This window comes from Chiloscyllium punctatum, chromosome 22 (assembly GCF_047496795.1).
Source record: "Chiloscyllium punctatum isolate Juve2018m chromosome 22, sChiPun1.3, whole genome shotgun sequence".
NCBI classification, from domain to species: Eukaryota; Metazoa; Chordata; class Chondrichthyes; order Orectolobiformes; family Hemiscylliidae; genus Chiloscyllium; species Chiloscyllium punctatum.
In genome coordinates this window covers 14,254,741-14,267,821 of record NC_092760.1, presented here as the reverse complement: position 1 = coordinate 14,267,821, position 13,081 = coordinate 14,254,741, and the positions used below count along the sequence as shown (strand labels likewise).

Below are 13,081 nucleotides of genomic sequence, written 5' to 3'. Positions count from 1 at the left end.
AAGAGACCTTAGAGTACAGGTTCATAGTTCCTTGAAAATGGAGTCGCAAGACATTTGGTATGTTTGCCTTTATAGGTCAGTGCATTGAATACAGGAGTTGGGAGGTCATGTTGTGGCTGATCAGAACATTGGTTTGGCCAATACTGGCATACTGTGTGCAAATCTGGTCTCCCTGCTACAGAAAGGATGTTTGAGATCTTGGAGAAGATTTGAAGCTCAGTTTGTGGATCAGGTTATCAGTTTGCTCACTGAGCTGTTTGGTTTTTTTTCAGATGTTTCGTCACCATGCTAGGTAACATAATCAGTGAACCTCCAGTGAAGGGTTAGTGTTCTGTCCCACTTGCTATGTATGTGTCTTGCTTTGTTATTGTGAGTGATATCATTTCTCGTTCTGTTTCTGACAGGCTGGAAAATGGGGTCCAAATCTCTGTTTGAATATGGAGTACTGGTTTGAATACCAGGCCTCTAGGAACCCCCGTGCATATTTTTGTTTGGCCTGTCCCAGGATGGATGCATGGTCCCAGTTGAACTGGAATCCCTCTTTGTGTATGGATACCATTGATAGTTGGTGGTCTTTTGGTGGCTAGTTGATGCCCTTGTATCCTGGTGGCTGGTTTCCTGTCGGTTTGTCCTGTGTAATGTTGTTGCAGTCCTTTCAGGGTAGTTTGTATATTATGTTCGTCCTGCTGGCTGTGGATACAGGGTTCTTTAAATTCATCAGTAGGTATTTTAGTGTGGTAGTATGTTTGTGGGCTACCATGATGCTTGGGGGCCAAAGTAGTCTGGTGGTCATCTCTGAAATGTCTTTGATGTATGGTAGGGCAACTAGAGTCTCTGGGCATGCTGTGTCTTCTGGTTTTGGTTTGCTGTGCAGGAATCGGTAGACTATACTTATTGGTTAACCGCTATTCCTGGGTACATTGCACATGTGTTTCTCCTTGGCTTCTCATAGTTCCGGGGTGCTGCAGTGTGTTGTGGCTCGTTTGAATAGTGTCTTGATGCAACTCCATTTGTGGGTGTTGGGATAGTTGCTTCTGTAGTTGAGTAACTGGTCAGTGTGTGTGGCTTTCTTGTAAATGCTGGTCTGCAGTTCTCCATTGGCTTTTTGGTCTACCATGACAATAGACAATAGACAATAAACAATAGATGCAGGAGTAGGCCATTCAGCCCTTCGAGCCTGCACCGCCATTCAATATGATCATGGCTGATCATTCCCAATCAGTATCCAATGACGTCCACGAAGGGGAGTCAGTTATTGGTCTTTTCCTCTTTGGCGAACTTGATACCGGTAAGGATGTTGTTTATGCAATTGTGGGTTTCTTCTAGTTTGTTGCATTTCATGATGATAAAGGTGTCATCCACATCGCGGAACCAAAGCTTAGGCTGGATCATGGGAAGGGCTGTTCATTCTAACCTCTGCATAACTGCTACTGCTCCAAGTCCTGATATTGGTTATCCCATAAGCATCCTGTTGATTTGTTTGTCTATCATGTCGCTGAATGTGGAAGGATATTGTGAAACTTGTAAGGGCTCAGAAAATATTTACAAAGATGTTGCCAGAGTTGGAGGCTTTGATCTGTAAGGAGAGGCTGAATAGACTGAGGTTATTTTCCCTGGAGCAGTGGAGGCTGAGGAGTGACTTTATAGAGGTTTATAAAATCATGAGGAGCATGGATAGGGTAAATAGACAAGGTCTTTTCCCTGGAGTCGGGGAGTCCAAAAACTAGATGTCATAGGTTAAAAGTGAGAGGGGAAAGATTTAAGGGATCTAAGGGGGCAACTTTTTCATGCAGAGAGTGGTGAGTGTATGGAATGAGCTGCCAGAGGAAGTGGAGGAGGCTGGTACAACGAAACCTGGATGGGTACGGTGTATGAATAGAAAGGGTTGCGAGAGATATGGGCCAGATGCTGGCAAATGGCACTAGATTTATTTAGGATATCTGATCAGCATGGACAGGTTGGACTGTTTGGTCTGTTCTTGAGCTGTATATCTCTATGACTTTAAAGGTAGACCATTAAGGTCAAATGTGTTAACCTGAAGTGTTCACTTTAATTCCATAAAGAAAGATTTGTTTTTGAACTTGTAATCATTATGCTGGCAGTGGGTGGGCGATGTAGTGCTTTGGGTTGTTGGATTATATTATTTGCGTCTTTAATTCCATATTTAATGATCTCATTATTTTAAACATTCAATGAAGAGTTGGTGCTTTGGGTTCAAGTCCAACCTGCTCCAGGGATGTGTCACAACATCTCTCAGCAGGTTGATTAGAAAATATTCAAACATCCTGGGGAGAGTCAGAAAGCAAGACATGAGGTCACCACTACAGGAAAGGGCAAAGGTCAGTTTGCTCTCCTAGTTCACTCTTAGTTTGTCTGCCTACTCAGTAGGTATCTGCTGGAGAAGAAAATTACATCATTACACTGGCAATGTAAATGGGTAATAAAGCATACTACATTTGGGCATTCACTGCCATTCCATTTGGGAACTCAGTATACCTGGGTGTATCAAACAAGAGTCGCATTCATCTTCCTCATTCCGGCAGCATGGGACAGAATATCCCACAACCTCATCCTTCCCAGGACAAACACATTCAATCTGATCCGTTTCACAACAATCTCGACACATGATATTCCACTCAGCCCCTGGACAGTCTTCATTGATTAAAGTATATCCTGTGAAACAGAAAAACAAAATGGCAGAATTGTTAACATTTCTGTTACTTCTGAGTGATTACTTGTACTCTAGGTTAGGTAACGAACAAGTGAAACAAAAGCTGTTAGAGATCTACAGTTGCTGAATATAAGAGTGAGAGAAATCATTTTCATTGGTAAGAAATCCACAAGAGGCCATTTGGCCCGTCAAGTCTGGTCCACCATTCAATCATGGCTGATATATTTCTCAACCCCATTCTCCTGCCTACTTCATCCCCTTGCCAAACAAGAACCTAGCTACCTATCTCAGTTTTAAACAGATTCAATGACTTGGGCTTCACAGTCTCCACAGTGATGAGTCACCAACTTCTGGCTGAAGAAATTACTTCCTTTCTCAGTTCTAAAGGGTCACCCCTTCACACTGAGGCTGTGCCCTTGGATCCTAGTCTCTCCTACTAGTGGAAATATCCTCTCTATGTCCCCTCTCTCCAGCCCTCTCAATATTCTGTACTGTTTCAATCAGACACCCTCTCATCCTTCTAAACTCCATCAAGTACGACGCTGAGTCCTCAAACAGTCCTCATATGACAAGCTTTTCAGTCCCAGGACCATTCTTATGACCCTCCTCTGGACCCTCTCCAAGGTCAACACATCCTTTCTTGGAAACTGTTTACAATATTCCAAATGCTGTCTGACCAGAGCCTTACACAGTCTCAGCAGTATGTCTCTGCTCTTGTATTCTAGCACTCTTAAAATGAATGCCAACACTGCATCTGCCTTCCTAACTGCAAACTGATCCTTTGTGTCTACCTTAAGAGAATCCTGAATAAGACTCCCTAAGTCCCTGTATGCTTCAGATTTCTGAAGCCGTCCCTGTACAGAAAATAGTCTGCGCCTTTATTCTTTCTATAGAAGTTCATAACCTCACACTGTTCCACATTATATTCCATCTGCCTCTTCTTTGTCCACTCTCCTAGCCTGGCCAAGTCCTTCTGCAGCCTTTCCATCTACTTAACACCATCATTCTCTCCACCTATCACTGTGTCATCTGCAAACTTAGCAACAATGCCCTCAGTTCCTTTGTCCTGATCATTAATGTATAATGTGAATAGATTAGATTATATTCCCGACAGTGTGGAAACAGGCCCTTCGGCCCAACAAGTCCACACCACCCCTCTGAAGAGTAACCCACCCAGACCCATTTTCCTCTGACTAATGCACCTAATACTATGGGCAATTTAGAATAGCCAATTCACCTGCACTTTGGACTGTGAGAGGAAACTAGGAGAAAGTGAGGACTGCAGATGCTGGAGACCAGAGTTGAAAGGTGTGGTGCTGGAAAAGCGCAGCAGGCCAGGCAGCATCCGGGGAGCAGGAGAATCAACGTTTCGGGCATAAGCCCTTCCTGAAGAAGAGCTTATGCCCGAAACGTCGATTCTTCTGCTCCTCAGATGCTGCCTGGCTAGCTGCGCTTTTCCAGCACCACACTTTTCAACACTGTGAGAGGAAACCCAAGCAGACACAGGGAGAATGTGCAAACTCCATACAGACAGTCACCCAAGGCTGGAATCGGACCTGGGTTCCTGGCGCTGTGAGGTGTGGTTGTGGTCCAAACTCTAACACTTGCAGAACTCCTCTACTCACCATTTACAACCTCTTTATCCCTATTTTCTGTTTTCTGGCAGTCAGCCAATCCTCTATCCATGTCAGTACCTTGTCCCTAACACCATGGGCTCTCATCTTATTTAGCAGCCTCCTGTGTGACACTTTGTGAAAGGCCTTTTGGAAATCCAAATAGATCATGTCCACTGGGTCTCCTTTGTATAACTTGCTCGTTCCCTTATCAAAGAATTCTAACAGATTTGTCAAGGATGACCTCCCCTTGATGAAACTGTGATGTCTCTGCCCTTTTTACCATGCAATTTCAAATAGTCCACAATGTCATCCTTAATATTGGATTTGAAAATCTTATCAAAGACTGAAGTCAGACTAAGTGGCCTATTTTTTCCTGCTTCTGCCTCTTATCTTAATTGGGGTGTTACATTAGCCATTTTCCAGCCCTCTGGCCCTTCCCTGACTCCAGGGATTCCTGAAAGATGCTTCTACAATCACCTCAGTTATTTCCTTCAGGAAGTGAAGTTAGACTGTTCAGAAGTGAAATTTGGAAGCAATTTTTCACACAATGTTAGGGAGTTCTGGAAATATCTCCCCCCAAAAAACTGCAAGTGTTGGGTCCATTGTAATTTCCAAGACTGCAATAGATAAATGTCTATTGCCAAAAAGATTATCAAAACATATGGAGCAAAGAGGAATAAATGAATTATCCAGCTGAAAATCAGGACAAATCAGAGGTTGAATTTTGTATTCCAAAGATATATTATATTCATGATTTTTACAAAGCTACATCACAAATCAGTTCAACTTCAAAATTAAGGAGTTTTCAACATAATGCAACCTGTCCCCAAACAGTATATTGCACTCAATATGACTGTATTGTTTTAATATTTACAAAATACATTCCATACCAGTATATAGTGGAGGGCAAAAAAATTCCTATTTGAAATACAGAGAAGGCATAATGTATGTTCCTTGTACAGCAGACAGTCTGAGAGGGTTTTACAGTTTCCAGCCCCTCAGTGTACTATGGCTGAAAGGCCTCAGGCAGTGATCTTTCCTCATTGTGGCTCAGCAGTGATTAACTCAACCTTTAATGCATCCCTCAGCATGAAGTCCTCAACCTTGAATTGATTTGATGATTTGATTTACAATTGTCACATGTACCTAGGTACAGTGAAAGGTTTTGTTTTGCTTGCAGTACAGGAAGCTTATACCGTACAAAGTGCATAGGGATAATAGAACAGAGCAAGAAATACAATGTTAGGGCTGCAGAGAAGGTGCACAAAGAGCGAGATCAACATTAAATTTAAAATCAGAGGCGTCCAACCAGAAGAATAAAAAATGCTAGTGCGTTAACACTAGCTAATGCCTCCAACAAAACCTGCTGGACTATAACCTGGTGTTATGTGATTCTTAACTTTGTCCACCCCAGTCCAACACCAGCTCCTCCGCATCTTGAATCTGTTGGTTTATGTGCTAAACCTTTGTATCTTCTGTCCACCAGAAAACACTGGAAGAGATTGTAACAAGGGCGGGAGAGGTCTTTGAAGATGTTGGCTGCCTTTCCAAGGCAGTGAGAAGTATAGACGGAGTCAACAGATAGAAGGTTGGCTTGCAATTCTCTGTAGTTTCTTAGAATCAACAATGTGCGCACTAACAGCAAATTTAAGCAGAAGATGGTGGCATTGTTCATGTACAGGGAGGCTGTAATCTGAGTGCCTCCATTACTTGGAACTATAATCACTCTTCTGCCTGCATCCAGCCTAATAGACTCAACAAGTGGTTATATACAACAAAAAAATGACACCAACTGTAAGATTATCCTGGAACAGACAGCTCGGCCAGATCCATCCATGCTGCATCTATCTGCAGTTTTACTGAAGACATTGTGCAATTCAGCATCTTTCACCACTTTCATTAGAAGTTTGGACATGGCATCCAGGATACTGTTGGACTTGCCGCACTGTCCAGCCAAATCCATGTTGTAGATGAAGTCACAGTCTAGAATGACTGACCTGGACGTCACCAGCTGTGCTGGGAGCTGCCAAAGGACATCCATCCTTTTCAGCTGGGGCATACATATGAATTAATCCAAGCAAAGCATTTTTGTACATTGGATCTGCTACCATGAGGTACTAACACACCATCTCCTTAAAGCTGGAGGTGGTGATGTTACTTTCCTGCAGCAGAACAAACAGGCCAGGGGAATGTGAGCCTTTTCCCCCTCAGCAGATCGATGGCTAAATAACTGACTCCTTTTCTCAGACTGACAAGAACTGAAATCCAATATGCTTTAATTCAAGGCAGTCAAAGCTACTGGAAATCCAATCATCGTCACATAAAGGCTAGATCAGTAATCAAGTTGATTTCCCTCACTTACGATCTTAAATTTTCAATACAATCTGACAATCTTGTGGTCACTTTCGCTGATAGCATCTTTATGTTATCAGAATTGTTATACTGAGCTTAAATTCACAAGCTGCCATCATGGAATTTGAACAAAAGTCCTCTGATGGTTAGATCAGATTACAAGTTCAGGAAAACAGCCATTGCATGACTCTATATTTCACTTTTCTCTGACGACAATCCATGTGGATAAATATTACCAGACCTTGGAATGAACTCAGTACAGCCATTGCATCAATTTAAGATTGAAGATAATATTCAGTGCTGGCCCATTTATGATCAAGCTATCTCAGCCTCCCCTCCCCTTCCAATATCCCATCCTGTCACCTGGCAAATTCTACAAAATAGCTGAAATGCTGATGCTTCCACTCATTATCGATCAGCACATAATTAGTCTGCTAGTTGCGAAAACAATATTCATTGCAACCTTAATTTAAATTAGGTCAGAACACAATGAACCTTGATCTGAAGAAAGGTCAGTGATCTGAAAATTAATCTGTTTCTCTCTTCACAAATGATGCCAGACCTGTTGAGTATTTCCAGCATTTTCAGATTTTTTTTTGTCAAATAATACATAATTTATAATGTCAAGAGATTACTAATGAATACTTTCCAAAGCTATGAATGCTGAAAATCCTCTGTGGCAAACTCTTTAAGTGCCTCCATCTTCCATTCTAATATTATTCCAGCTGATAGTTCCAAATGTCAAATGAGTTTACCATTAATAGGGTCTAGGGAGAAGCAACTATCTAGAAATAACCATGGGGTGGCACAGTGGCTAGCACTGCTGCCTCACAGCATAAGGGACTCGGTTCAATTCCAGCCTCAGGCAACTGTCTGTGTGGAGTTTGCATGTTCTCCCCGTGTCTGCGTGGGTTTCCTCCAGGTGCTCCGGTTTCCTCCCACAGTCCAAAGATGCCAAGTAAATTGGCCATGCTAAATTTCCCATAGTGTTACGTGCATTAGTCAGAGGGAGATGGGTCTGGGTGGGTTGCTGTTCGGAGGGTTGGTGTGGACTTGTTGGACCAAAGGGCCTGTTTCCACACTGTAGGGAATCTAATCTAATCTACAATTCAGTCCAGGGCCAATTCACAGAAACTGAGAATAATCTGAGGAATTGCTCACTGTGCACTGAAAGGATACATTCAGTAACTTCACCTCATACCTAATTTCACTAGACATTCAAATATCAGTGTTTCTGTTGTGGATCACTTGCCGGCACTTTTCACCTTAAATGTTTACCCAGTCTCTGTAACCTGAATATAATATAGTTGTTGGCAGCCCTTAAATTCCATTAACATCCAAAATAGCAGTTACTGATATTGGATGCATGTCTAAATCAATTAAACACAGTCCTAACCCAAGTTCTTAGGGGATATGTGAATAGATACAATTAATTGCTACCAGGTAAAAGGGGAATATAGATCATGAAAAGGATTGATACGTGGCACCTCTTTTCTCTTTAAGAAAGAATAGTGAAGTGCAAAATTATGAAACAGTTTTGATAGTGTGAATATAGGGAATGTTACCTTTTGTTAGGAAGGGCATATTAGATGCCATCAACGTAAGATAGCCACCAAGAAATCCAGGATGGAACTCGAAAGAATCTTTCCTATCCAGGGAATGCTGAACATGTGTCACTTACTATAATGGAAAGTGGTTGAAGCAATTTCGACGTCACTAGCAAGGACAGTTTGTTGCCCAGGCGTAATTTTCTTGAAGAAAGTGATACTGAGCCACCTTCTTGAACTGTTGCAATCCATATAATGTAGATACACCCACCATGTTGTTAGGGTAGGAGCTTCAGATTTTTGATCCAGTGACAGGGAAAGAACAATGATATATTTCCAATCATGACGGTATATAGCTTGATGGGGGGACTTGCTAGTGGTGATATTCCCATGCACGTACTGCCTTTTTCCTTCTAGGTTGTAGAGTTTGAAGATTTTACAGGTGCTATAATAGAAACCTAATTCAGTTTCTGCAATGCGTCTTGTGGATGGTATACATTGCTGCCACTGTTTATTGGTAGTGGAGGAAGAAAACGTGGTGCCATATATAATTAGGGGGACAGATAGCATCCCTTGTGAGCCAGATCGGGAGTGTTGCCTGCCCGATGCCAGGGTGCAGTGCATCTCCAATCAGCTTCAAAGGATATTTGAGTGGGAGAGGGAGGATCCAGCTGTTGTGGTCCACTTTGGCACCAACAACATAGGCAAGGCTAGGGGGGAGGACCTGTTTGGGGATTATCAAACACTAGGAAGGAAATTGAAGAACAGGTCGTCAAGGGTCATAATTTCTGGATTACTGCCCAAGCCACGTGCTAATTGGGATAAGGATAAGAAAATTAGGGTGTGGCTAAGAGATTGGTGTGGGAAAGAGGGAATCCATTTCATGGGGCATTGGCAAGAGTTTTGGAACCGGAGGGATCTGTACCGTTGGGACGGTCTCCACCTGAACCGATCTGGAACCAGTGTTCTGGCAAAAAGGATAAATAGGGTGGTCACTAGGATGTTAAACTTGTGAGTCGGGGAGAAGGGAAAGGGAAAGCAACGGAGAGTATGGAGTCAAGTAGAAAGATAAGCAGCAGGTTAGCATGTGTGCAGGGTTTAAGTTCAAGGCAGGCTAGGAATGAAGCAAAAAGGAATGATAACTTATGACATTTTACTAGAGATGTTGGAAATCATGAGGATAAGAAAATTAGCATTAAGGCACTTTATCTAAATGCTTGTAGTATTCGTAGTAAAGCAGATGAATTAACGGCACAAATCATCGTGAATGATTATGATGTGGTTGCAGGGGATTCAGGACTGGCAGTTAAACATTCAAGGATTTACAACTTATCAAAAAGACAGGTACCCGGGCAGAAGGGTTGGGGTTGCCTTGTTAGTTAAGAATGACATTAAATCTATGGCACAAAGGCAAAAGAACCATAATGGGAGTTATGTACAGACCGCCCAGCAGTGGTCAGGACCAGGGATGCAATGTTGTGCAATTTATATCAATAACCTCCAGGGGGGAGTGCAAAGTATGATGGCTAAATTTGCAGATGAAACAAAGATGGGTAGGAATGTATGTTGTGACACAAACATATTGAGGACTGCAAACCAACATAAAGACATTGAATGAGTAAGTGAAAATCTGTCATGTCAAATATAATACAGGAAAATGCGATATTGTTCACTCTGGCAGAAAAAAATTAAAAAGCAAATCATTACTTAAATGGAGAATATCTTCAGAATACTGAGGTGCAGAGGGATCTAGATGTTCTAGTGCATGAATCACAAAACATCAGTTTGCAGGTGTAGTAAATAATCAAGAAAGTAATGAAATTCTATCTTTTATTATGAGGAATTGAATATAAAAGTGAAGATGTTATACTTTAGTTGAACTAGGCAGTGGTAACACCACATCTCAAATATTTTGTGCAGTTTTGGCCCCGTTAAGAAAGGATAAAAATGTTTTGGAGGCTGTTCAGAGGAAGTTTACGAAATTGATACTTGGAATAAGCAGACCGTCCTATGAGGTGAGTTCTGGATTAGAGGAGTGGACTTAGTTTCACTGGAGTTTAAAAGAATGAGTGTGGACACAACCAAAGCACATAAGGTTCTAATCCCTCCTGGCGAGGTAGATGTTGAAAGATGTTTCCTCTTTTTGAGTGAGTCCAGATCTAGTGGGCAACATTTTAAAACCAGGAGTCATCCTTTTAGGACAGAGATGAGAAGATTTTGATTTCTTTCAGAGGGTTGTGAAACTTTGAAATTCTCTGCCTCAGAAAGCTGTGGAGGGAGGATCATTGAATATTTTAATGCTGAGTTAGGTTGATTCCTTTGCCTAACAAGAATCTAAGGTTATCTGGATTAAATGGGAATGTAGTATTCAAAACACAATAGATCTACTATGATCTTATTGAATGGTGAAGCAGGCTGACCAGCTTAAAGGCTGACTTCTGCTTCTCATTCAGATGTCTTCCAACAATTCAAACAATGTTCCTTTCTGCTCGGTATGACTCTGATCAGTGGACAGCTTTCCTCCTAATTTCTGTTGACTGGAGTTCGGTTCTGGCTCCTTGATGTCATATTTGATCAAATTGTTGACTTAATATTACCGCCAGTTCAGCTGTTTTGTGCAGATTTGGACTAAGGCTGAAAAAAAGTCAAAGGCTCGTGGTCCTGATATCATCCAAAGTAAGCCTCAGTTTACTGCTGAATAAGTGCTGTTTGCTAATACTCTCAATGATACCTTCCATCGCTAGATGAGGTTCGATTTGGCCTGCTGGGTATCTGTGTGACTCAAATGTTATTTGTCACTTAGAACCCAAGCCTGGAGACTGCAGAGACAGATTGATTCAGTATCTAAAAGTTTCATATAGTATTGTGGCCAGATAGACCACCTGAAATAATGAACTTATGATGGACAATAATAAACTTACCATGGAGTTACAAAAGATGAACAATGAGTGGAGCATGCTGAGAAATGGAAACCAGCCTTGCCTAAAGTGACTGTGACAATCCACTTGCTGCAGAATCCAGACAGGCTGCAGCTGCCTACAGATAGTTTGCAAACAAACTTAACAGCTGCATATGCTGCGATACACACCTGAAGTTGGTCTTGAACGGGACAATGGAATGATGCCCTCGGCATAATCAGGAATGTTGAGTCATTCGCTAGACACGGAGCTGCCTAGCACCCTTATTTGGAGGAGGTTATGTACCGACCATAATGGACACCTAAGGGTCACCCTGCCATCAATGTGCCAACACCTGGGTCTGATTGATCAGGGTAATTGAACCTGATCAATCCATTGGCAGATCCTCAAGACCCTGCTAAAAGGACACGAAGACACAAAAGGATGGAACTGCTGCAAAGCTCCACTCAGCGCAGTAACTCGAAAATAACCAACAAAGCAGAAGACACCTCCAAGACCATTGGAAGAAGAAGAAGACAACAAGACCATGTGGAGCCTGGCTGAGTTCTGGCGTGGTGGTATACAATCATACAAAGTTTAAGTTAAAGCATAAGATAGTTTGTTGATCGTTAGTTTATTGTATACTTCATCGTTCTAACATTAACTGTGCTCAATAAATAAATATTATTGTTTATAAGAGTCGACTTGCAGTTCTTTTGCTTAATTTCAACATACCGTGCAGCAGGTACAACTATCTCAAACTTTGTGTAATCATCACAAACATGCCCATTTTAAGTCTATAATAGAGGGAAGTCCAATTAAAATTATTACAATAATTTTAAAATAAGAACCCGTGACAAAGTGGCACCCTAAACATCATAATTGTTTTTTAGAGTGATTTGGCACTTGCCACAATTTGCTTTATACTGCTCTATTAGAACAATAAATTCAATGGAAGAAGCACAAGGAGCCACAGTTGGACAACAGTAACAGATATTAATCTTCTTGATTAAGCCGCACTTCAATATGTTGAAATATCTATCGATATTACCCGTTTAAATAAACTACACTAATAGAGTCATACAGATGTACAGCATGGAAACAAACCCTTCGGTCCAACCCGTCCATGCCGAACAGATATCCCAACCCAATCTCGTCCCACCTGCCAGCACCCGGCCCATATCCCTCCAAACCCTTCCTATTCATATACCCATCCAAATGCCTCTTAAATGTTGCAATTGTACCAGCCTCCACCACTTCCTCTGGCAGCTCATTCCATACGCGTACCACCCTCTGTGTGAAAAAGTTGCCCTTAGGTCTCTTTTATATCTTTCCCCTCTCACCCTAAACATATGCCCCTCTAGTTCTAGACTCCCCAATCCCAGGGAAAAGACTTTGCATATTTACTCTATCCATGCCCCTCATAATTTTGTCAACCTCTATAAGGTCACCCCTCATCCTCTGACGCTCCAGGGGAAACAGCCCCAGTCTGTTCAGCCTCTCCCTATAGCTCAAATCCTCCAACCCTGGTAACATCCTTGTAAATCTTTTCTGAACACTTTCAAGTTTCACAACATCTTTCCGATAGGAAGGAGACCAGAACTGCATGCAATATTTCAACAGTGGCCTAACCAATGTCGTGTACAGTCGCAACATGACTTCCCAACTCCTGAATTCAATACTCTGACCAATAAAGGAAAGCATAACAAATGCCTTCTTCACTATCCTATCTACCTGTGACTCCACTTTCACGGAGCTATGAACCTGCACTCCAAGGTCTCTTTGTTCAGCAACACTCTCTCGGACCTTACCATTAAGTATATAAGTCCTGCTAAGATTTGCTTTCCCAAAATGCAGCACTTCACATTTATCTGAATTAAACTCCATCTGCCACTTCTCAGCCCATTGGCCCATCTGATCAAGATCCTGTTGAAATCTGAGGTAACCCTCTTCGCTGTCCACGACACCTCCAATTTTGGTGTCATCTGCAAATTTACT

General features: G+C 42.0%; 1 protein-coding gene across 1 annotated transcript in view; it reads right to left on the bottom strand.

The window, feature by feature from the left end:
• LOC140493419 (inactive serine protease PAMR1-like) overlaps positions 1-13,081 on the bottom strand; it is a 154,980-nt gene that overhangs the window by 128,443 nt on the left and 13,456 nt on the right. The window contains exon 2 of the mRNA XM_072591842.1: positions 2,497-2,673. Within this exon, the coding sequence (XP_072447943.1) occupies positions 2,497-2,673 (177 nt within the window). The remainder of the gene's footprint in view (positions 1-2,496; positions 2,674-13,081) is intronic.